Raw genomic sequence first — 27,146 nt, 5'->3', positions numbered from 1 at the left:
ATTATCGGATCAATTTAAGCAGATGCTTAAACTTATTCCTGCCCAGCAGGCAGAAGAATTTTCGGATGTCCCTAAGGCCATATGTTTTACGGTAGACGCAATCAAGGATTCTATCCAGCAAGCGTCACGTTTATCGTTATCCCTTATCCATATGAGAAGACTCTTATGGTTAAAAAGCTGGGAGGCTGAGCCCCCATGCAAGAAGCTCCTGGTAGGGTTCCCCTTCCATGGAGGACGACTCTTCGGAGAAGACCTAGATAAATACATTCAGACCATTTCAAACGGCAAGAGTACTCTCTTGCCAACTAAGAAGAAGGTTCAGGGGCCTGCGTTTAAACGACAGTATTCCCCTGGGCAGGGGCCCTCTAATGCCAAGCAGTATCGACGGCCTCCTGCAAAAGCAAACTTCGGCTTCAACAGCAAATCACAAGGACAGGCTGTTAGAGGCAAAAGGCAGTGGTTTCGCAAACCAGCAAAACCAGCCCCCAAGCCAACCTTATGAAGGGGCGCCCCCACCCACGAAGGTGGGGGGAAGGCTGCGACTCTTTTCAGAGATTTGGGAAGCCAGCATTCCCGACGAGTGGGTACGGTCTTCCGTGGCCACAGGCTACAAATTAGATTTCCTAAGGTTTCCTCCTCCTCATTTCCAGGAGTCGAGGATTCCAAACGATCCGCCTCGGATTCCGGCCAGCCTGGAACAGGGGCTGGGTTTCTACTCCAACCTATTCATCATCCCCAATGGAGATGTCAGGCCAATTTTGGACCTAAAGATGGTAAATGCATATCTAAAGATCCGCTCATTTCGGATGGAATCCGTGCGGTCAGCAGCTGCCACACTCCAGAAGGACGACTTCATGGCGTCCATAGACATAAAGGATGCCTACCTTCATGTTCCAATTTATCAGCCACATCAAAGATATCTACGCTTCATGGTGGCTTCGCGTCACTTCCAATTCGTGGCGCTTCCCTTCGGGTTGGCTACGGCCCCCCGGGTGTTCACGAAGGTCCTAGCTCCGATCCTAGCCAAGCTAAGGATCCAAGGGGTCACGATCCTAGCATACCTGGACGACCTCCTAGTCATAGACCACTCGTCTCCCGGCTTGGAGCGAGCAGTGGCCCTCACGGTCCAATACCTCGAGAGGTTCGGCTGGGTCCTAAATCGAGAAAAGTCAGCTTTCCAGCCCACAAGGCAGTTGGAATATCTCGGCATGAGATTAGACACAGAACAACAAGGAGTGTTCCTACCTCTGAGGAAGGTAAAAGCCATCAAGGAATTAATCCTACTGGTTCTAAGCAAGAAAGAACTGACTATTCGCCTATGTATGAGGTTACTAGGCAAGATGGTGGCCACATTCGAGGCGGTACCATACGCCCAGAGCCACACTCGCATCCTACAGGCAGCCATCCTGTCAGCATGGAGCAGAAGGCCACAGGCCTTGGATATCCCGTTGCCGCTCTCATCAAGAGTCCGACAAAGTCTGTGTTGGTGGTTAGACCCTCAGAATCTACTGAAAGGGAAGTCTTTCAGCCCAGTGGCTTGGAAGATAGTGACCACAGACGCCAGCCTGACGGGCTGGGGAGCAATTTTGGATGGTTGCACTCGCCAAGGTACTTGGGCAAAGCCAGAGAAGCAGTTGCCCATCAACATCTTGGAGCTCAGAGCTGCTCGACTAGCCCTCAGGGCTTGGACGTCAAAATTGCAGGGGTTCCCGGTGAGAATTCAATCAGACAATGCCACGGCCGTGGCATACATAAATCACCAAGGGGGAACCAGGAGTCAAGCCGCTCAGAGAGAGGTGAGCTTGATTCTCCTATGGGCAGAGGCTCATGTGCCCTGCATATCGGCAATATTCATTCCAGGAGTGGACAACTTTCAGGCGGACTTCTTAAGCCGCCAGACTCTATGGCCGGGGGAATGGTCTCTGCATCCACAAGTCTTTCAAGCACTCTGCCAAAGATGGGGAGTGCCGGACGTGGATATCATGGCATCGAGACTCAACAAGAAACTAGACAGGTTCATATCCCGCTCAAGGGATCCGATGGCCTGCGGAACCGATGCGTTGGTTTGCCCTTGGCATCAGTTCAAACTTCTTTATGCGTTTCCCCCGCTCCAGTTACTACCCCGCCTGCTGCGCAGGATCCGGGTGGAGCACATACCAGTCATCCTGGTAGCTCCAGCATGGCCCAGAAGGGCATGGTACTCACTAATCTTAAGGATGGTAGTGGGAGACCCTTGGACTCTTCCTCTACGGCCAGACCTGCTATCGCAAGGTCCGATCCTCCACCCTGCCTTACGGCATCTAAATTTGACGGCCTGGAAGCTGAATCCCTGATTCTCAGGGGTAGAGGTCTGTCTCAGAAAGTAATCTCTACCCTAATCAGAGCCAGGAAACCGGTCTCTAGGGTGATTTATTACAGGGTCTGGAAGGCCTATGTAGGCTGGTGTGAGTCCAAGCGATGGCTTTCTCGCAAATTTACCATCGATAGAGTATTAAGTTTTCTCCAGCTAGGAGTGGATAAAGGATTGGCATTAAGCACAATCAAAGGACAGATTTCTGCTCTGTCAGTGTGGTTTCAGCGGCCGCTGGCCACCCACTCGCTGGTTAAGACCTTCCTTCAAGGGGTCTTACGTATTAGACCTCCAGTTAAATCCCCGCTTTGTCCGTGGGATTTAAATCTTGTTCTGTCAAGTTTACAGAAACAACCGTTTGAGCCGTTGGCTGATATTCCTTTGGTTCTACTGACAAGGAAGTTAGTATTTTTGGTTGCCATAGTTTCCGCAAGAAGAGTTTCGGAGCTGGCGGCCTTATCCTGTAAGGAACCATATCTTGTTTTTCATAAGGACAGGGTCGTTCTCCGCCCTCATCCTTCCTTCCTACCGAAGGTCATATCCAGTTTTCATTTGAACCAGGATTTGGTATTACCATCCTTCTTCCCTAAACCTACTTCCAGAAAGGAAGGGTTGCTGCATACCTTGGATATTGTCAGGGCCATGAAGGCCTATCTTAAAGCTACAAAGAAGATCCGGAAAACAGATGTGCTGTTCATTCTACCGGATGGGCCCAAGAAGGGGCAGGCAGCTGCAAAGTCCACCATTTCTAGGTGGATTAAGCAATTAATCACTCAGGCCTACGGCTTGAAAGGGTTGCCTCCTCCAGTATCATTAAAGGCTCATTCTACTAGAGCCATGGGCGCCTCCTGGGCAGCACACCACCAGATCTCTATGGCTCAAGTTTGCAAGGCGGCAACCTGGTCTTCTGTCCACACGTTTACAAAATTCTACAAGTTGGACGTAAGAAGGAATACTGATACTGCCTTCGGGCAGGCAGTGCTGCAGGCTGCAGTTTGAGACCCTCGGATTCCGGGGGCTCCTCTTTTTTGAGTTAAATTTAAAATTTAAAATTATTTTTCTCAACTAAGTTGGATTTATTATGATTTGAGTATATCTCTAAATTAAATCCTTTTGTCTTGGAGATGTTCTCCCTCCCCTCATTGTAAGCATTGCTTTGGGACATCCCATATAGTAATGAATGCCGCTCTGTGTCCCGTGATGTACGATAAAGAAAAAGAGATTTTTAATACAGCTTACCTGTAAAATCTTTTTCTTGGAGTACATCACGGGACACAGAGCTCCCACCCCTCTTTTTTGAGGACCATTTTGGGAGGCATACTGCTTGCTACAAAACTGAGGTACTCCTCCTATGGGAGGGGGTTATATAGGGAGGGGCACTTCCTGTTTGAGATTGCCAGTGTCTACACCTGAAGGTACTCCATATAACCCATATAGTAATGAATGCCGCTCTGTGTCCCGTGATGTACTCCAAGAAAAAGATTTTACAGGTAAGCTGTATTAAAAATCTCTTTTTCCTCTAGATTCGCGCATGCAACCCCAATGAAATAATTTTTGGCCTGAATGACGGTTATTATGGAGCCTCATTTGAAAGCAAGGTAAGTGTTCTGTGTGCAGCACAGTCATTGTTCTTTACTGATTATCTTATTTTGGTGAAAATCTCTGGGTCAGCTCAGACTGAAGATGATAAAAGATGACACTCCCTGCAGCTTATGACAACCTAAGCGGTGGGCCTATACTCTAAGGCAGGGGTAGTCAACCTCTGCCCTCCAGCTGTTTTAAAACTACCATGAGAGATTGCAAGACCCTGACAGTCATAGGCATGATGGGATTTGTAGTTTCACCACAGCTGGAGGGCCGAGGTTGCCTACCCCTGCTCTAAGGCTTCATTTAGACTTGCGTTTGGGGGTGGCAAAAATGTGTAGCTGAGCTGCCTACTGCAAACCCCTTCTAAAAGCTGCAATAGGCAGTGGCTGGGGGGTGTTTACATGCCGTGGGCGCGATGCTTTGCCCCCACAGCAAAGCTCACCTGACTTGTAGGAATCAATGTGCATATATGGAAGGAGCCCCAGAACAAAAGATCCAAATATTTATTGATTTTGTGTTAAGATGGCCAATGTGTTTTGGGGGGGCCAAATGATTCCCCCCCCCCCCCTTCATCAGGGCATCAGTTAAAAATGAGAACCTTGAATCGGAGCTAAAGTTAAAATAAGGTTTTCTTTAACCACCATCATTTTGTTGTATGCTCGGCAGGCCTCTCGCCGATCCGGGTGGACGTCGTATGACTTCCTCCCAGAACGCAGCGATGGGGCCGTGCAGCGGCGCGATCTGTCACCGACTGCATCCACGGGACACAACCAATGACTGATCAGTATACCTAGCTTGCTGTCGGGACAATATGACCGCTGTGACCAATCACAACAGCTCACATGACAGCTGTGAACAATGGAACGTTTTTTCTTGTGAAAAAAAAAACAATGGAACGCTTCCTTTCATGCCATCCATTATGTACAATTGTATTGCTAGCTGTGATTGGTAAGTGTGATCACATGGTACGACGGAGCTTATTGCAGCCCATTTGTACCCTATGATTAGCTCTGGCCAGTCGCAGGTAATCAAAACAAACTGAATTAATCCGTTTCATTCAGTAAAATTCTTATAGCAATGTAATGCACGGCTATAAGCAATCGTAATTTGTGGTAAAAATAAGAAAACAAATCATGATCTCTTCCCCAGAGTATTAGTTATTATGGTAATTTATTGCTCTGGTCACAGTGTGTTTTAAAAAATAAATAAAATAAAAATCATGAAAAATGTAATAAAATAACAATGTTTTTTTTTATACCGTCACCAGTCAGTGCTCCTGATCACCGCCACACCAGTCATATAACACTGTACTGCACTGATGACGGCATGTAAAATAAAAAAAAAATGTTTTTTTTTTTTTTTCTTCAAAAATTATGACAAATTGCTTCAAAATACTCGACATGTCTTACTAAATACCTCAGAGAGATATATATATATATATATATATATATATATATATATATATATATATATATATATATATATATATATATATATATATATATATATACCTATACATATACATATATACATATACATATACATATACATATATACACCCTTAGTTTGCGGACTGTATAACTTTTCTGCAGACAAATATACACTAAATTGGGGCTTTTTTTCACCAAAGTATTGGAATACATTTTGGCCTAAACCAGGCCTCAACATTTCAAGTCCTGCGCTACTAGCCAAGCCTTAAGGGTTACTTGCCACCAGTTTTTTTTTTTTTAAAGTGTATTTTGTGCGTGTACTCGAGAGAGGAGCCGGACTGCAGGAGTTGGGAGTAGGCAGGCCTCCCCCAGAGGCAATCTGCCACCTTTCTCCATGCCCCGGGTGGCAATGGCGGGTGCGTGAGGGGGTCCTCCCACACAGCCCGCCCTACCTGCTCCGCTTTGAAGCCCAACGGGGCAGAGGGACTCCCTATAAGGGAGTGAGAGGATCTAGCCCGCTCAACCAGCCCTGTTAGTCCTTCGCCTCTCTTTAGAGACCGCGTGGTCAAAGTGCGTGCATGTTAACCCAATTTCGAGTGCATGTAAGTGTGGTGGTTTTTGTGGGAGGGGGGCGGGCGTACTAAGAGCAGGCTTACCTCGCATAGCACACCCACCGGAAGCCGGGCTGAGACCACCAAACTCAATTCACATGTAGCCGAGACCGGGATCCGAACCCTTAGCTGCAGAGGTGAATGGCTTGTCAGCGCAGTGCCAATCGCGTTGAGCCACCGCAGCTCCCTTACTCGCCACCAGTTGACCCAACCAATCCCTACCCTGCACCACCCCTAATTCTGCCCCTAAACACGCCCTCAAATTATCTCATGAAATGACACTTGCATGTTTTATGCCAAATTAAGTTACAGACTTTATCAATGCAGCCTCTGCCCACTGTGCCCACCATTGCAGCCTCTGCCCACTGTGCCCACCATTGCAGCCTCTGCCCACTGTGCCCACCATTGCAGCCTCTGCCCCTCTACACATAACCCCGCCTCCTGACCCCGTGCCTGTATCAGATTGACAGAATGCCAGTCCAATGCTGGGACGTGTTCTGTCTATATCAGGGTTATTGAGTTAAGATTCACGGAGGTCCAGTCACTAAAATTTTATTCCAGCGGAGGTCCGAATTCAATGTTTGATTTCTAATGGCACCTTGAAGCATCGGGCAAACACTGCACATTTTTGTGACCACCAGACTAGCTTGGTGTTGCGCAATTTAAAAAAACAAGGGGTAAGGGGACTTATTTCTCTGTGTTTCTGCATGTAAAACAGCCTACATGCAGAACACAGGTAGCAGTGATATAAACCTAGCCTCAGATACTTCACATCAGAATAGTTACATAGTTAGTCAGGTTGAAAAAAGACACAAGTCCATCCAGTTCAACCACAAAAAATAAAAAACACAGTACAATCCTATACACCCAACTCCATACCCATAGTTGATCCAGAGGAAGGCAAAAAACCCCAGCAGAGCATGAGATCCAATTTGCTACAGCAGGGGAAAAAATTCCTTCCTGATCCCCCGAGAGGCAATTGGATTTACCCTGGATCAACTTTACCTACAAATCTTAGTACTTATGTACATTTAGGAAAGAATCCAGGCCTTTCTTAAAGCAATCTACTGAGCTGGCCAGAACCACCTCTGGAGGGAGTCTGTTCCACATTTTCACAGCTCTTACTGTGAAAAAACCTTTCCGTATTTGGAGGTGAAATCTCTTTTCCTCCAGACGTAAAGAGTGCCCCCTTGTCCTCAGTGTTGACTGTAAAGTGAATAACTCAACACCAAGTACACTATATGGACCTCTTATATATTTGTACATGTTGATCATATCCCCCCTTATTCTCCTCTTCTCAAGAGTGAATAAATTCAGTTCCTCTAATCTTTCCTCATAGCTGAGCTCCTCCATGCCTCTTATCAGTTTGGTTGCCCTTCTCTGCACTTTCTCCAGTTCTCCGATATCCTTTTTGAGAACTGGGGCCCAAAACTGAACTGCATATTCCAGATGAGGTCTTACTAATGATTTGTACAGGGGCAAAATTATATCTCTGTCTCTGGAGTCCATACCTCTCTTCATACAAGAAAGGACTTTGCATGCTTTGGAGACCGCAGCTTGGCATTGCAAGCCATTATTGAGCTTATGATCAACTAAAACCCCCAGATCCTTCTCCACTACAGTGGTGATTAAATACCACCAAAAGAAAGCTCTAGTTGTGTGAGCAAAATAAGTTTTGTTTGGGTACAGTGTTGCATGACCGCAAAATTGTCATTCAAAGCGCAACAGTTGGTCTGGGCAGGAAGGGGGTAAAATTTCCCGGTATTGAAGTGGTGAAGGAGAACCTGTCGCCTCTCCATGCCATCCATCTAGAAAAATTACCAGAGAAAGGTACTTGCAAAGGTCAGGCTTATCTTTCAGTTTTTGCTCCTCTGTGCTAGAAGTAGATTTTACATTTTTAAGCATGTCCATTACTTCATGGAGTGCTGAGGGGCCGCCCCTGAGGTTCGCTCCTAGAGACTTCCTTTGTAAAATGACTTTTTATGCACACGGGCAGGCAAGTTCTCTTTTTATATAGTGAGCTCATTTTAGTCAGCTGACCCAGTTACTATTTCTTTCTTTTGCAGAGTAGTACCGAATCCCGCAGGAATAGCCATCTTCAGGTGGAGCAGAATGCCGTGCGCAACTCCTATGGAGTGTTCTCCCTGCTCAGGTATGGGCTCTCTCAAAATCTGTAGGTGTGTAGTGTTGTGATGCTTGCTTGATTGTGGTGCTTTCTGAAAGAAAGGTATATTCAATAATCCCGACAGAGGATAATGGCTCCAGAAGATGGTGAGGGCTCAGGCAAGTAAAAAGAAGCATCTGGAAGTCCTTGAAGGCGATTTTACTAAAATTGGTGCCGCTCTGCATAGAAACCAATCAAGGCTTAATCACTTAAGGACCGGCAGAATGGCACGGCTGGGCACAAGCACGTACAGGTACGTCCTCTTTAAGTGCCCAGCCGCGGGTCGCGCGCCCGCGACCCGAAGCTCCGTGACCGCGGGACCGATCGCCGATGTCCCGCGATCGGTCCCCGGAGCTGAAGAACGGGGAGAGCTGTGTGTAAACACAGCTTCCCCGTTCTTCACTGTGGCGCTGTCATTAATCGTGTGTTCCCTTTTATAGGGAATCACAATCAATGACGTCACACCTACAACCACACCCCCCTACAGTTAAAAACACAGATGAGGTCATACATAACCCCTTAAGCACCCCCTTGTGGTTAACTCCCAAACTGCAATTGTCATTTTCACAGTAAACGATGCATTTTTTGCTGTGAAAATGACAATAGTGCCAAAAATGTGTCAAAATTGTCCGAAGTGTCCGCCATAATGTCGCCGTCACGAAAAAAATCGCCGCTGGTAGTAAAAAAATAAATAAATAATAAAAATGCCATAAAACTATCCCCTATTTTGTAAACGCTATAAATTTTGCGCAAACCAACCGATAAACGCTTACTGTATATATATATATATATATATATATATATATAATGTATAATTTTTGGGGGATGTTTATTATAGCAAAAAGTAAAAAATATTGCATTTTTTTCAAAATTGTCGCTCTATTTTTGTTTATAGCGTAAAAAATAAAAACCGCAGAGGTGATCAAATACCACCAAAAGAAAGCTCTATTTGTGGGGAAAAAAAGGACGCCAAAACTGTCTGGGTACTTTAGCTGCCTAAGGGTCCGGGTCTTAAGTGGTTAATCACTTGAGGTCTGCCAAAATAACAGTTTTACTGCTTACAGGGCGACACCTCTGCACCGAATCACATGAATATATACGTGATCTGAGATTTCCTGGTAGAAGGGCGCACATGCACGCCCGCGGTGATTACACACAGCTGGAGCCAATCAGCGGGTACTGCAAACTCTCTGTCCACCAGCACCCGCTGATCATCCCGCAGAGAGACAGAACAGCGGTCTGCCAATGTAAACAAGGCAGATTGTTGTTCTGACAGGAAGGAAAAGATCAAATGTGTGTCCTTGCAAAGCAGGTGATGCATTTAATCCAGGGTTTGACAAATTTGCTTGGAATCTAGGAGCCAGCCAGCTAAAGTTGGGAGCAAGAAAACGCGCCCCGTCCTGCCGAGCTCACGCGCAGAAGTGAAAGCATGCATGAGTAGCGCCTACATATGTAAACGGTATTCAAACCACACATGTGAGGTATCGCTGCGATTGGTAGAGCGAGAGCAATAATTCTAGCCCTAGAACTCCTCTGTAACTCAAAACATGCAACCTGTAGATTTTTTTTAAACGTCGCCTATAGAGATTTTAAAGGGTAAGTTTGTCGCCATTCCACGAGCGGATGCAATTTTGAAGCGTGACATGTTGGGTATCAATTTACTCGGCGTAACATTTATCTTTCACAATATAAAAAAAATTGGGCTGACTTTACTGTTGTCTTATTTTTTTTTAATGAAAAAAAAGTGTATTTTTTCCCCAAAAATGTGCGCTTGTAAGACCGCTGCACAAATACGGTGTGACAAAGTATTGCAACGACCGCCATTTTATTCTCTAGGGTGTTTAGAATAAAACATATATATAATGTTTGGGGTCTCTAATTAGAGGGAAGAAGATGGCAGTGAAAACACCGGGGAAGCTCCATTAGAATTGCTGGTTTACTTGTCATGCCAATGGCCACCACAAGATGGCGCCAGTTTACAGAAGGAAGCTTAGGCCTACAGAAGGCCGCAAAGCCGCCTCAATTATCGGCCTGCGCAGCACTCCACGATCGCACGGAGACAGATAATGGGGTATCCTGTGTCTCCGTGCACCCGTCTGCAGGCCTGAGCTTCCCCGGGCGCCAGGTTGCTAATTCTAGTTGCAATTGCGACCAGGCGCCCGGATTTTGTCGAACCCTGCATTTAATCTCTTCCCCTAGTAAAAGCACCTCACACAGTATAGTAAAACACTGACTAGGCACACGGTTAACTTTTTGATTGCGCCTGATGTTAACCCCTTTTCCAGCCAGTGTCATTAGTACAGTGACCGTGCATATTTTTTAGCACTGATCACTGTATTCACGTCACTGGTCCCCAAAAAGTGTCCGAATATTTGCTGCAATATGGCAGTCCTGCGATTAAAGCGCTGATCGCTGCAATTACTAGTATAAAATAAATATCCCAGAGTTTGTAGTCGCTATAATTTTTGCGCAAACCAATTAATATACACTTAGTGTGTGTGTGTTTGTTTTTTTTACTTGCCAAAAATATATGTAGCAAAATACATATTGGCCTTAAAGCGGAGGTTCACCCTAAAACAATTATATACCATTACATCCAGCATACTTCCGACATGTACAGTATGCTGGTATTTTTTTTTTTTTTTGCTGAACATACCGTCTTATAGTTCTTTTCACCCGGCTTCCGGGTTCTCACTCGCGCCGGGGAGTAGGCGTTCCTATTAAGATGCGTAGATGATTGACGTGCGGGTAGGGCGCGTCACGTGTTCCGAAAATAGACAATCTGGGACTTGGCATTATACGGCGCCTGCGCAGTCAGCTCTACACGGCAGGCGCAGGCGCCGTATAGCGCCGAGTCTTAGTTCGTCTATTTTTGGAACGCGTGACACGCCTTACCCGCACGTCAATCATCTACCCCTCTTCATAGGAACGCCTACTCCCTGCGTGATTGAGAACCCGGAGCCGGATGAAAAGAACTATAAGACGGTATGTACAGCGGAAAAAAAAATGGATGTAATGGTATATAGAGGGTTTTTAGGGTTAACCTCCGCTTTAATTTTTGGAGACTTTTTTTTTTTTTTTTTTTTTTTCGTTTTTATTGGACATGTTTTATAGCGGAAAGTGAAACGTGTGTGTTGTGTTTTTTTTTTTTTTTTTTTTTTTTTTTTTTAATCAAAATTGTTGCTTTTTTTGTTTGTTTTTAGTGCAAAAAATCTTAAACACAGATCAAATACCACCAAAATAAAACTCTGTGGGGGGGGAAGGACATCAATTTTATTTGTGTACAGTGTCGCACGACTGCGCATTTGTCAGTTAAAGTAATGCAGTACTGTATCGCAAAAAATGGCCTGGTGAAGGGGGGTTAAATCTTCTGGTGCTAAAGTGGTTTATTGAACATGCTGAAGTTGGAAGCGGTTTGGCTTCCATGCGCAGCTGCACCAGATTTTGCACACTTCAGTTTTAGTAAATAAACTCCATTGTGTGAATGGAGCGGTTTATTTGTATTCACTTTAATTTCTTCAGGTTGCTGCGTGAGTGAGCGCCTTTTTAGGCCTCGTTTTATATGAGCAGCGGGTGGTAAAAACATGTTGATTTTGAATTTTTATCCCCACTTTCCCCCCAAACTGCCCACCAAAAATCCACCAAGGAAACTGGAGGGGTTTATACACGGGTCACAATGCTTGGCAGACGCAGTAAATCTTACCAGGTATGTTGCATTTCACAGGTGGCACCACCTGTCAAGCCCGCCCATTAAAGTCAATAGAACTGTACCACCAGCCAAACATTAGTGGCGTGGTATTTGGATGCAAAATCGCCCTTCTGCTGACATGCCGTCTGCAAGCTGGTAAGTTAATCAGCTTTCAGCCCAGACTGGTCATAGTGAGCTTTCTGTATACCGGGAAAGTTGTATGTAAAAGAAAATGAACTTTTTCCCCAGCACTGTCTCTTCATTGTACGAGTGATCACATGGAGTTCTCCAGCAGAGGAGATGGGGATCCCCAAATGGTAGAAGTGAATGTAATCATGGACCGGATTCCTTTCTTATTAGATGTGGCATCTTGGCTATAATTAGTAGATTCATCTGTGGAGTGACTAATCCTTGGAACTAATCTGTCTGCCATGGACACTACAGATTTTCTTTCCCTTACCCTGAGGTTACACTGGCAGCTGCCTCCCGAGGATTGTACTCTGGTGGCTTCTGGATCAACAGTAATAAAATTAGAATGGGTTAAACTTGTTGGACCTTTTTAACCTTGCTTGCTGTGAGGGTCGAGGGATTAAAGGCATGGACGTTTTTTCACGTATGGACCAATGTAAGTATGTACCGTATTTATCAGGGTATTGCGCGCTCCGGCGTATAGCGCGCACTCCTAAAGTGGACCCGCATTCCTGTAAAAAAAAAAACATTTTAGTACTTAGAGTTTTGGTGTCTTGCGCGGCGTCCATCGGCAGCCTCGTCAGGTCCGTCTGCGGCTTCGGTGGTGTCCTCCTCGTCGGGTCCGGCGTCCTTCTGCGGTGTCCTCCCTGTGCGATCCCCGCTTCCCGCGCTGAGTTTGAACCACTGCGCCAGCATATACTGAGCGCAGTACACTCGGGTATAGTCGGGCAGGCTCGGCTCCTCTCGCGGTCACGTCCTGTGCGTCCAGGACGTGACCGCGAGAGGAGCTGAGCCTGCCCGATTATACCCGAGTGTACTGCGCTCGGTATATGCCGGCGCAGTGTTCAAACTCAGCACGGGTATCGGCATATATCGCGCACCCACGATTTTGCCCTGATTTTCAGGGCAAAAAAGTGCGCGGTATACGCCGATAAATACGGTACATTATGTGCCATATCTGTGCACAGCTACTACTACTACACCACTAGCTTCCGTGTCCTGTGCCGAGTGGCTGCCCTGCTGCTTAACCCCTTCCCTGTAGCCGATGCAAGTGCGCCTGCCGGGCACCTGCGATCACTCGTGACAGCGCGAGATCCGGTATCTGTGTGTGAATGCCAAAAAACGTATCTATGCAATCATAATGTGTAAATGATCTTACAGGAACAGTCCATAAAAAATTGTGTGTGTATGAACTAGAGTCGTCTTTTATAAACGGTGAACTGACGTGATTCTGAGCATGCGCACTGGGATGCGTCCACGGGACGGCACATGCGCCGTTTGTTTGGCCCATTTGCATGGGGTTACGCTTCATTTAAATGGATTTCCACCTACTTTGAATTAGGCCGGCTTACGCCTACGAATTTACGTTACGCCGGCGCAGCGTTGGGAGCAAGTGCTTTGTGAATACACTGCTCGCCGCCCTGCGCTACGTCAGCGTAGCGTATATTCGATACGCTACGCCGGCATAACTATGCGCCGCTCTACGTGAATCCGGGCCTTAGTCTTTAGGTGGGTAAAGAGGTCCAGCCAACCCATGGAAAAATTAGATCAGCAGCTACAAATACTGCAGCGCTTGAATTTTAATATATGGACACTTGTCTATCCAGGGAGCCCTTGGGACCGGCTGTCGGGTGCAGCCGCCGCCATTTCTGGTAAGGGAATCTAACAACCAGTTCCCTACTGCGCATGTGCAAAGCACGCTGTGCTTTCTAATTGGTCCGGCGGCGTCTCCCGGAAGTGGGGAAACAGTACCTGTCAAAAACGGGTACCTGTTCCCTCCTCTCCCCTGAAAGGTGCCAAATGTGAAACTGGAAGGGGGGAGCAGACGGATAAGCTGAAGTTCTGCTTTTGCTTTAAATTGACCTCATTACCAGACTGAAGTTCACCCCTTGGATCTAAAAGAACCAAAAGATACAATGTTTATAGTTCTAGTAATCTAGTTCTCTCAGCGCTGAGCAATGTTGATAAATATTTGCTGTTTTTTTGGTTAGATTTTGACGTCTCTGAGCAGACAACGGCTTTGCACTTGTTACATAGAATCGTGGAAATGACGGATTAAGATTATGGGTGGGAGGGTTAGAATCGAGGTTGTGATTTTTTTTTTTTTTTTCTTCCTTTAAATGATTGTGCAGCTCTATAATACACGTTACACGCATTACACACACTTTACCCCTTCGCAACCAGTGTCATTAGTACAGTGACGGCATATAGAATTGGCACTGATCACTGGAGATGTCAATGGTAGTCAATTCCTCCCAGTGTCGTATTGCACGCCGCAGTATCGCAATCCCGGTTGCTGATCTCTGCTGTTCATAGTATTAAAAAAAAAAAAAGTATATATCCCATGGTTTGTAGACACTAACTTTAATGCAAACTAATCAATGTACCTTTTGGGGATTTTTTTTTTATACCAAATATTTAGCAGAACACATTTTGGCCTCAATTGGATTTCCTACATTTGTTGTTGGATTTGTTTTTATAGCAGAAAGTAGTATAAAAAAAAAAAAACATTTAAAAAAATTTCAGTCTTTTTTTTATTTTATTTTTATTAAAGACGCAGAGGTGATCAAATGCCAAAAGAAAGCTCTATTTGAAAAAAAATTATATACATTGGCCCGGATTCACGTACGAGTTACGCCGGCGTATCGCCAGATACGCCGTCGTAACTCTGAGTCCGAGCTGTCGTATCTTGGCGCCTGATTCAAAGAATCAGATACGCAAAAATTTCACTAAGATACGAACAGTGTAAGTCTCTTACGCCGTCGGATATTAACTGCATATTTACGCTGGCCGCTAGGGGCGTGTACGCTGATTTACGCCTAGAAATATGTAAATCGGCTAGATACGCAAATTCACTAACGTACGCCCGACCGACGCAGTACAGATACGCCGTTTACGTTGGGCTTTTCCCGGCGTAAAGTTACCCCTGCTATATGAGGCGTACATGCGGTGTACCAATGCTAAGTATGGACGTCGTTCCCGCGTCGAATTTTGAAAATTTGACGTTGTTTGCGCAAGTCATCCGTGAATGGGGCTGGACGTCATTTACGTTCACGTCGAAACCAATACGTCCCTGCGGCGTACTTTGGAGCAATGCACACTGGGATATGTCCACGGACGGCGCATGCGCCGTTCGTAAAAAGCATAATTTATGTGGGGTCACATAACATTTACATAACACACGCCCACATCTTCCACATTTGAATTAGGCGGGCTTACGCCGGCCTATTTACGCTACGCCGCCGCAACTTTGGTTTGAGAATACGGCACTTGCCTGTCAAAGTTGCGGAGGCGTAACGTAAATAGGATACGTTACGCCCGCACAAAGATACACGCTTCTACGTGAATCCGGGCCATTTTGTTTGGGTTCAGCACTGCATGACCGCACGATTATGAACTAAACTGGAACAGTGCTAAATGGCAAGAAAAAAAATGGCATGGTCATGAAGGGGGTAAAATCTTCTGGACCTCAAGTGGTTGACGAGGAACTGCAGTCTGCTCACATAATTTGTAATAAAAACATCTTTTCCATTCTGAAGCTTCCCTCCAACCACTTTGCGTATTTTTTATATACTTTGGGCCAGATTCACAGAAAACTCCGGCGGCGTAACGTATCGTGTTTACGTTACACCGCCGCAAGTTTTTAGCGCAAGTGCCTGATTCACCAAGCACTTGCGTGTAAACTTACGGCGGTGTATCGTAAAGACGTCCGGCGCAAGCCTGCCTAATTCAAATGGGGCGTGTACCATTTAAATTAGGCGCGCTCCCGCGCCGGACGTACTGCGCATGCTCCGTTTTGAAATTCCCGCCGTGCTTTGCGTGAAGTGACGTCATTTTTTTGAACGGCGATGTGCGTAACGTACTTCCGTATTCACGGACGTCTTACGCCAAAATTTTTTTGAAATTCGACCCGGGAACGACGGCCATACTTTAACATGGCTCATCTTAAGCCATGTTAAAGCAGCCGTAACTTTGCAACGGGAAAAAATTACTAGCGACGACGTAACGAACGCGAAAACCGTCGTGGATCGCTGTAAAAGGTCATTTGCATACCCGATGCAGGAAAACAACGCAAACTCCACCCAGCGGCGGCCGAAGTATTGCAGCCTAAGATCCGAAGGCATACGAAACCGTACGCCTGCCGGATCTTAGCCAAAAGCCGTCGTATCTTGTTTGTGAATCACAAATTAAGATACGACGCGGCAAATTTGAAAATACGCCGGAGTATCAGTAGATACTCCGGCGTATCTCGTCTGTGAATCTGGCCCTGTGATTCTGTATTTGCCAAATTTGTTACAGAAATCTCCCTCCACTGAGTCTGGCTGCATCCGTTTTAATTGTGGGCAGCTGAAGCTGCTGCCTGTTCACTTCCTGGATTTACACAGAGGCACACCTCCAGCTCTGCAGCTTTCATTGGCCCTCTTATGACACATCCCCCCCCCCCCCTCCCTTCCTGGCAAACTCTCACGAGAGAGAGAGCTGTGCATGATGTCCTAAGACTAGGCTAATGACCAGACAAGAAACAAAGAGTGGGCTGTATAAGGGATTTACTGTCAGAAAAAAAAAATGTTTTACTATCCAAAGTTAAAACAACCGGGGCAGGAGATTTATTAGATGGAAAGTTGAAAAAAAAAATGACTGAAGGTCCGCTTTAAGAAAACCGAAAACATACTTTCTTTTGGCAGAAAAAAAAAGGCATACAGATACTTGGAATCAAACACAAGTAGGGCCGAAACAACTAATCGATTATGAAATGAATCGATTACAATTTTCATAATCTATTAATCGGCCAGTAACATAATGGGGTTAAAAAAAAATTAGCCCTTTAAAGTACAAAAAAGCAAATTGCTACTGTAAATATTACTTTCACTGTCCCACAGTAATAAAAATTAACCGCTTACAGTAGCGATTATTTGCTCTTTTTGTACTTATTTTATTTTTATTTATTTTTTAACCCCCATTATGTTACTAAACACCTCAGGCCTGGGTCACACCTCTGTTTTTTGCAGAAACATTTTTTTACATGTTTTCCTATGGGACACGTTCACATCCATGATTTTTTTTCAGCTGCTGCGTATTTGGAAAGGGCGGGGAATTTTTAACGCAAAACGGTGCTATTTTGTTTTTTGGATCAATATACTTCAATGGCGAAGCTGCAGAAAAGCATGTAATGTGTTTTTGCCACAATTTGTGTTTTGTAATCTGCCCAACAACAAATTGGCCCAAATTTTTTTTTAAATGGCAATTTTTTTTTTTTTAAGGCTATTATCCGATTAATCGATACAATAATCGGTCAACTAATCGATTATGAAAATAATCATTAGTTGCAGCCCTAAACACAAGGGGGTAGATTCACGTAGCTGCGCTTTAAGTTACGGCAGCGTATTGTATTTACGCTACGCAGACGCAACTTACAGTATTCACAAAGCACTTGTTCCGTAAGTTGCGGCGGCGTAGCGTAAATGGGGCCGGCGTAAGCGCGCGGAATTCAAATGTGGAGGGGGGGGCGTGTTTTATGTAAATTGATGATGACCTGACGTGATTGACGTTTTGTAAGAACGGCACATGCGCCGTCCGTGTACATATCCCAGTGTGCATTGCTCCCGAGTACACCACAACGACGTATTGGTTTCGAAGTGAACGTAAATTACGTTCAGCCCTATTCGCGATCGACTTACGCAAACGATTCAAATTTCAAAGCGGGAACGACGTCCATACTTAACTTTGGCTGCGCCACCTAATAGCAGGAGCAACGTTGCGACGAAAACGACTTGTGCAAATGACGTGAAAAAACTACCGCCGGGCGCACGTACGTTTCTGAATCGGCGTAACTAGGCAATTTGCATACTCTACGCTGAAAACGACGGGAGTGCCACCTAGCGGCCAGCGTGAGAATGCACCCTAAGATACGACGGCGTAAGAGACTTATGCCAGTCGTATCTTAGGCTAATGTCGGCGTATCTTGCTTTCTGAATACATAAAGAAGATACGCCGGCGCAGATTTGAATTTACGCGGCGTATCTATGGATACGCCGGCGTAAATTTTCTCTGAATCCAGGCCAAGGTTGGTTAAGCATATCCTGGAGCAAAATTTGTATGCTGGGAAGGGGTAATAAATATGACTGCAATACAGTCCAATGGAAATGGCTAAGCAATTGTCAGTTTTTACCAATATAGCTGTGATTTGCACATATCTCCACAAGGTGGCAGTGCAGTACTACTAAACGCTCAGCTGAAAGGTCTCGGGTCATATGCTGAACATGTCTGCAGTGGTTGTATCTGATAACACGGGAAGAAGCAGTTTGCACAAATCTATAGTACAGTTGTAACATTCCAGATATCCAAGAAAACAAGGGAAAATACACACACTCAGTCATCTGAGAGATTACACAAGCGCCTCGGATCATTTATCACGGCATTAGAAAGACAGACCTACCCTTGTAAATTTATAGCTTTACCTTTTGGAGAATCGATTGGCTATGGTCTCTAACCTGTGATAGGAACACGGATGTCCTTTTCCTACCTCCACCAGTGCAAAGCCCTACACAATAGATCAGCCTATGAAAAATGGCAAAAACGTGGTCACATTACCGTAAGTGAGCAATCCCTGCATAATCCAGACCCCCCTGTTGTTCTTTTATTTTGTATTCTAAGTGGCTCCTAAGAGCGCCTCATACAGGCTGTCACTCAGAACACGATCTGTATTACATTTAAACTCCTGCCTGATACATTTGACAAGACAAATCCCCGGCCTCTCCAAACACTTAGACTTTAAGTAGGGGGCGGTATAGAAAGCTTTAGGCTAGGAATCCAGTGCCAATCTTATCGCTTTCTCCGCATTCCTTCAAAGGGATTGTAAAAGATAAATAGAGAGCACTTAATGCGCTAATTTGTAGACGGTTACCCAAAAATCTCATTTCTGGCTCACTTCTTTTCTTTTTTTCTTCTTTTTTTCCTTGACATTATTTATGTTTTACATGTCTAGAGACAATGGCAGATTACAGGGAAGGACTGCTTGTTTGAAGTGGGCAGTCTATTTCACTGTAAATATTTCATATTTAAGTCATCGTCACTTGCGATGTGAATGAAATCTAGTGAGTTTGATGTGCGTTAAAGCGTGCGCGCCAGACTATGTCACTTGGGGGTCACAGCTAGACTTCTGAGTGGCTATAATCTTACCTCTGGCATCCATCTTTTGCAGCTTGGCTACCCCACTTGCTGGGATTTTTTTTCTTTATTTATGTGTATATATTTATATGTGTATATATTTATATATGTGTATATATTTATATATGTGTATATATTTATATATGTGTATATATTTATATATGTGTATATATTTATATATGTGTATATATTTATATATGTGTATATATTTATATATGTGTATATATGTGTATATATGTGTATATATGTGTGTATATGTGTATATATGTGTGTATATATGTGTGTATATATTTATATATGTGTATATATTTATATATGTGTATATATTTATATATGTGTATATATTTATATATGTGTATATATTTATATATGTGTATATATTTATATATGTGTATATATGTGTATATATGTGTATATATGTGTATATATGTGTATATATGTGTATATGTGTATATATATTTATATATGTGTATATATATTTATATATGTGTATATATGTGTATATATATTTATATATGTGTATATATATATATTTATATATGTATATATATATATTTATATATGTATATATATATATTTATATATGTGTATATATATATATTTATATATGTGTATATATATATATATTTATATATGTGTATATATATATATATTTATATATGTGTATATATATATATATTTATATATGTGTATATATATATATATTTATATATGTGTATATATATATATTTATATATGTGTATATATATATATTTATATATGTGTATATATATATATATATATTTATATATGTGTATATATATATATTTATATATGTGTATATATATATATTTATATATGTGTATATATATATATATTTATATATGTGTATATATATATATATTTATATATGTGTATATATATATATATTTATATATGTGTGTATATATATATATATTTATATATGTGTATATATATATATATATTTATATATGTGTATATATATATATATATTTATATATGTGTATATATATATATATATTTATATATGTGTATATATATATATATATTTATATATGTGTATATATATATATATATTTATATATGTGTATATATATATATATATTTATATATGTGTATATATATATATTTATATATGTGTATATATATTTATTTATATATGTGTATATATATTTATTTATATATGTGTATATATATTTATTTATATATGTGTATATATATTTATTTATATATGTGTATATATATTTATTTATATATGTGTATATATATTTATTTATATATGTGTATATATATTTATATATGTGTATATATATTTATATATGTGTGTGTGTGTGTGTGTATATGTACAGTTTTGTACAAAATTATTCAACCCCCCAATGCTGTAAAGGGTTTTAGGGAATTTAGTGTACATTTGTAATTGTATTCAGAATGAAATCCTACAAGGACTTCTTAAAGAACCATATGCAACTAAAATGACATCAATTGGTTTTGTAATACAGTAGTAAATGTTTATTTTGTGAATTCTTCATTTACACAATTATTCAACCCCTTAAAGACTACCACTCTGAAGAACAGAGGTTCATTGAAGTGTTTTCAATCAGGTATTGAAAACACCTGTGGATGTCAGGGAGCAGCAATGAAGCCTAATAAGCACCAATCAGGCAGCTTTAAAATGACTGTGATACACAGCTCCTTCTAGACATTTACTGGTGTGGTTACAAACATGGTGAAGTCAAGGGAATGGTCCGGGAAGACAAGAGAAGAGGTGATTACTCTTTACGGGAAGGGCAATGGCTATAAGAAGATTGCAAAGATGTTAAACATACCAAGAGACACCATAGGAAGCATCATTCGCAAATTCAAGGCAAAGGGCACTGTTGAAACGCTACCTGGTCGTGGCAGAAAGAAGATGCTGACTTCGACTGCTGAGCGCTACCTGAAGCGTAGAGTGGAGAAAAGTCCCCTTGTGACTGCTGAGGAACTGAGAAAAGATTTGTCAGATGTGGGTACTGAAGTTTCTGCTCAGACAATACGGCGCACACTGCGTAATGAAGGCCTCCATGCCAGAACTACCAGGCACACCCCCTTGCTGTCTCCAAAGAATAAGAAGAGTCGACTGCAGTATGCCAAAAGTCATGTGGACAAACCACAGAAGTTTTGGGATTGTGTTCTGTGGACTGATGAAACAAAATTAGAAGTGTTTGGGCCCATGGATCAACGCTATGTTTGGAGGAGGAAGAACAAGGCCTATGATGAAAAGAACACCTTGCCTACTGTGAAGCATGGCGGGGGGTCAATCATGCTTTGGGGCCGTTTTGCTTCTGCAGGTACAGGGAAGCTTCAGCGTGTGCAAGGTACCATGAATTCTCTTCAGTACCAGGAGATATTGGATGACAATGTGATGCAGTCCGTCACAAACCTGAGGCTTGGGAGACGTTGGACCTTTCAACAGGACAATGATCCCAAGCATACCTCCAAGTCCACTAGAGCATGGTTGCAGATTAAAGGCTGGAACATTTTGGAGTGGCCATCGCAGTCACCAGACTTAAATCCGATTGAGAACCTCTGGTGGGACTTAAAGAAAGCAGTTGCAGTGCGCAAGCCTAAGAATGTGACTGAACTGGAGGCTTTTGCCCATGACGAATGGGCGAAGATACCCGTAGATCGCTGCAAGACACTTGTGTCAAGCTATGCTTCACGTTTAAAAGCTGTTATAACTGTAAAAGGATGTTGTACTAAGTACTAAGATTGAATGTCACTTGGGGGTTGAATAAAACTGATAATGATGTGAGCACAGAAAAGACATTTGTGGTTATTTCATTATAAATGTTATGTTATATTTGTCTGACCTACACGTGCCTCTTTGATTTAATTGTAAGCAGGATGACAGGATGATCAAAATCAATGTCAAACTGGCCAAAACAATCAATTTCAGTGGGGGTTGAATAATTTTGAATACAACTGTGTGTGTGTGTGTGTGTGTGTGTGTGTGTGTGTGTATATATATATATATATATATATATATATATATATATATATATATATATACAATTAGTGTGTGTGTGTGTGTGTGTAATATATTATATAACACAGTACAGACATGGGCGCCCGCTGAAATTTTTCAGAGAGGGGTGCTTTGGCAGCGGCGATACATAGTCGCATTTAACCCTTTCTTCAAACGCTAGCAGGGGTTAACAGCGCCCTGCTAGCGGCCGAATAGCGCAGCTAAAACGCTGGTAAAGCGCCACTTTACCGATATGGTGGCCAGCTGGCAGTGTGAAATAGCTTTTGAGATAATTCAGCTTCACTCCATGCCCATATAATATAGCCTAGAGAATGTACAGAACCCCCTTCAGCACAGATGGACCCCACCTTCAGCACAGACCCCTCCATTCAGCACAGTCCCCCCTTCTGCACAGATGGACCCCCTTTAAGCACATACCCCCCCATTCAGCACAGACCCCCCTCCCCCATTCCATTCAGTACCTCAGATCCGCCATCAGCGCAGCACAGGCACAGCAGGTCCCCCCCCCCCCTGTGTACACATAAACACTGGAGGGGGGCTGCTTCACTCTGCTCGCTGTGCCTGTGTGACATCCAACCCGGGACAGCCCGTGGCCGCAAAACTCTTCAACACCTTCTCTGTTTTCCAGGGGGGTCAATTGCCCCCCTTGCCCTATGGAGCGGATGCCCATGAGTACAGACCAAAAGTTTGGACACACCTTCTCATTCAAAGAGTTTTCTTTATTTTCATGACTATGAAGATTGTAGATTCACACTGAAGGCATCAAAACTATGAATGAACACATGTGGAATTATACATAACAAAAAAGTGTGAAACAACTGAAAATATATTTCATATTCTAGGTTCTTCAAAGTAGCCACCTTTTGCTTTGATTACTGCTTGGCACACTCTTGGCATTCTCTTGATGAGCTTCAAGAGGTAGTCACCTGGCGCAGCACCCCATCACTCTCCTTCTTGGTCAAATAGCCCTTACACAGCCTGGAGGTGTGTTTGGGGTCATTGTCCTGTTGAAAAATAAATGATGGTCCAACTAAACGCAAACCGGATGGAATAGCATGCCGCTGCAAGATGCTGTGATAGCCATGTTGGTTCAGTATGCCTTCAATTTTGAATAAATCCCCAACAGTGTCACCAGCAAAGCACCCCCCCACCATCACACCTCCTCCTCCATGCTTCACGGTGGGAACCAGGCATGTAGAGTCCATCCGCTCACCTTTTCTGCGTTGCACAAAGACACGGGGGTTAGAACCAAAGATCTCAAGTTTGGACTCGTCAGACCAAAGCACAGATTTCCACTGGTCTAATGTCCATCCCTTGTGTTCTTTATCCCAAACAAGTCTCTTCTGCTTGTTGCCTTTCTTTAGCAGTGGTTTCCTAGCAGATATTCTACCATGAAGGCCGGATTCACACAGTCTCCTCTTACCAGTTCTAGAGATGTGTCTGCTGCAAAAGGTGGAAGAACCGAGAATATGAAATATATTTTCAGTTGTTTCACACTTTTGTGTTATGTATAATTCCACATGTGTTACTTCATAGTTTTGATGCCTTCAGTGTGATTCTACAATTTTCATAGTCATGAAAATAAAGAAAACTCTTTGATTGAGAAGGTGTGTCCAAACTTGTGGTCTGTACTGTATATTTTTTATATATATATATACACACACACACTTTTTTTTTTCTCTGAACTTTAAACCATATCTGTTCTCCTCCCTTTTTTTTTTTTTTATTAAAGCGGACCTTCATTATTTTCCAACTTTCCATCTATTAAATCTTCTGCCCTTGTTGTTTTAACTTTGGATAGTAATTTTTTTTTTCTGCCTCTTAACTTGTTATACAGCCCACTTCCTGTTTGTCTGGTCATTAGCCTAGGCTTATGATATGCGTGTGTGTCTCTCCCTCTCCCTCTTCTCTCTCCCTCTCCCCCCTCTCTCTCCCTCTCCCCCCTCCCACTGTTGCATTGTTGCAATATTTTATGTCTCACAGTATTTGTGCGGCGGTATTCCAAACGCAACTTTTTGGGAAAAATTTACTTTCATGAATAAAAGAAAGTAAAGTTAGCCCAATTTTTTTACATAATGTGAAAGATGATGTTACGCTGAGTAAATAGATACCAAGCATGTCACGCTTTATAATTGCACGCACTCGTGGAATGGCGACATACTACGGTAACTAAAAATCTCCATAGGCGACACTTTAAACTTTTTTTTTTTTTTTTTACGGTTACCAGGTTAGAGTTAGAGGAGGTCTATTGCTAGAATTATTTCTCTCACTCTGACGATCGCAGCGATACCTCACGTGTGATTTGAACACCGTTTTCATATGCGGGCGCAACTTCTGTATGTGATTTCTATGTTGCGCAAGCTCGCGGCAAAGGGGAGCACTTTACATTTTTTTTTTGGATGATGGAGGATCGGGTCTCCCGGTGGGACGGGAGGCCCGGTCAGAGAGGCGGCGGGGGGGGATGTCCCCTCCGGCATAACAACCGATGCGGCTTTTAGCCGCATCGGTTGTTATGTCTGGATAGCCAATCACCCACTCTAAACAACGGTACCGGGATAATGCCTCCGAGGTATGCTATCGGCGTATAGCGTGCACCTGTGATTTCCCCCTAAAGTGCGCGGTATACGCCGATGTATATATAAAACATTTGTGTGTGTATGTGTATGTATATGTATATGTATATGTATGTGTGTATATATATATATATATATATATATATATATATATATATATATATATATATATATATATATATATATATATATATATATATATATATATATATAATCTCACTGGTCTTTAGTGTGTGTTAATGGTACGCAAACCTGAACTTCTGCTTTGATTGCCTTCTGTAGAAAAAAAAAATTATGTATACATTCCCTTGCCTTTTTTTTTTCTAACCAAGATCATTGAAACCTGCCCAAGCTCTCCCCTCCCGGTGGACTTTGTTTCCCCCCATAGCCTCATCATGAAACGAGGGGAATGCGTTTTTAGAATGTTGTTCCAGCCACACATTACTGCATATTAATTGTTATTCTTAAGCACATAGTGTGGGGTTTTTTTTTTCACCGCACTCCCTGCAATAACATCCCTCCGTCTCACACGTTTAGCAGAACAGGAACCTCTACGTGTTGCGTCTGCATGAGTGAAGCCGTTTCCGCCGCCATTTAAGCATAGCTGCCGCAGGCGAGCCTCTTCAACTGGGAACTGACGTTTTCCTGAGCACGGGAAGATTTGCAGCGTTCCTTCCTGATTGAATGCCTGTCACTGAGGCAATCATTATTAATACCCTGAGATCTTTCCTCTAAGCCCCTGGACCTCGGAAGAGATTCCCTCCATTCAGCAAGCAGTTTCTTGATGGTTCATTGCAATCTGATATGGTTGACTGGAGCTGCTGGAACCATATGTTTTGACTTGTCATGTATGAAGACCGTATCGGAGGTTTTACTGTTCCTACTTTCCTGTGCTAGGCTGTGCTCAATATTTATGTTAATTGTACCAAAAGTTTAGAGACTTTTAAGGCTCCATGCACACTGAAGCTGATAAAAGCTATAAAATAACGGCAGTAGCTTTGCAGGGAGCCTTCCAACGTTTTTTAGCGTTTTTGCAATGGCTTTAATCAGCGTTTTTCAGTGTAGCTTTCTTTTTTTTTTTCCAATGGATTAAAAAACGCTAAAATTGCTGGCACCGGTCGTTTTTGAGCATTTTTAAGCGTTTTTCTGCGTTTTGCGGTATTGACCGTTTTTTCCCCTCCAAAAAACGTCACTTTGAACGCAAATTTCGGGCGTTCAGAAAAAAGCCAATAAACTCCAAAGCTCATTAACACTAAAAAACGCCCAGGTGTACATGGGCACATAGGCTAACACAGTTTATGGGCTTTAAAAAAAAAAAAAAAAGCCAAAACGCCAATAACCCTTTCACGCCGACGGAACGCATATATGCGTCCTCGGCTTTCGGGGGTTATACCAGGATGATGCCTGCAGCCGCAGGCATCATCCCGGTACCGTTGTTTAGAGCCGGCGATCGGCTATCCAAACATAACCGATGCGGCATCCCCCCCCTTCCCTCCCGCCGCTCTGACCGGGCCTCCCGTCCACCGGGAGACCCGATCCTCAATCCGCCGCCTTCTGTGTCCAGGCGGAGACTGACACTAAGCCGTAAACGGCTTTGATTCAGTCTCCGCATTGAAAACACGGAAGCGACGTCATGACGTCGCTTCCGGGTTTCTCGGCTGCCAATTGCGCCGGATTTAAAAAAGTACACAGTATTTAGAATCGCCGTTTTCGGCGATCTGAATACTTTGAAGTGCAAAGGAGGGCTTAGGGGTCTTTTAGACTCCCGATCCCTCCATAAAGAGTACCTGTCACCACCTATTACTGTCACAAGGGATGTTTACATTCCTTGTGACAGCAATAAAAGTGATCAAAATGTAAAAAAAAAAAAAAAAAAAGCACAATTTAATATTATAAAAAAAAAAAAAATGTTAAAGCGCCCCCTCCCCGCGAGCTTGCGCAACAAAGAAAACGCATACGGAAGTCGCGTCCGCATATGAAAACGGTGTTTAAATCACACATGTGAGGTATCGCCGCAATCGTCAGAGCGAGAGCAATAATTCTATCACTAGACCTCCTCTGTAACTCTAACCTGGTAACCGTAAAAAAACTTTAAAGCGTCGCCTATGGAGATTTTTAGGTACCGTAGTTTGTCGCAATTCCACGAGTGCGTGCAATTATAAAGCGTGTCATGCTTGGTATCTATTTACTCGGCGTAACATCATCTTTCACATTATGCAAAAAAATTGGGCGAATTTTACTTTTTTCATTTTTTTTTTAATTCATGAAAGTAAATTTTCCCCAAAAAGTTGTGTTTAAAACACCGCCGCACAAATACCGTGTGACATAAAATATTGCAAAAATCGCCATTTTATTCTCTAGA

At 43.1% G+C, this 27,146-nt stretch overlaps 1 protein-coding gene across 2 annotated transcripts in view; it reads left to right on the top strand.

The window, feature by feature from the left end:
- The window catches only part of UVRAG (UV radiation resistance associated), a 162,029-nt gene that overhangs the window by 53,630 nt on the left and 81,253 nt on the right, over positions 1-27,146 (top strand). For both annotated transcript variants that reach the window (XM_040340027.1, XM_040340026.1), the window contains exons 5-6: positions 3,874-3,948; positions 8,045-8,130. In XM_040340027.1, coding sequence (XP_040195961.1) covers positions 3,874-3,948; positions 8,045-8,130 — 161 coding nt within the window. The remainder of the gene's footprint in view (positions 1-3,873; positions 3,949-8,044; positions 8,131-27,146) is intronic.

This window comes from Rana temporaria, chromosome 2 (genome assembly GCF_905171775.1).
Source record: "Rana temporaria chromosome 2, aRanTem1.1, whole genome shotgun sequence".
NCBI classification, from domain to species: domain Eukaryota; kingdom Metazoa; phylum Chordata; class Amphibia; order Anura; family Ranidae; genus Rana; species Rana temporaria.
Note: the sequence above shows the minus strand (reverse complement) of the source record. Positions and strands in the feature narration are given on the sequence as shown.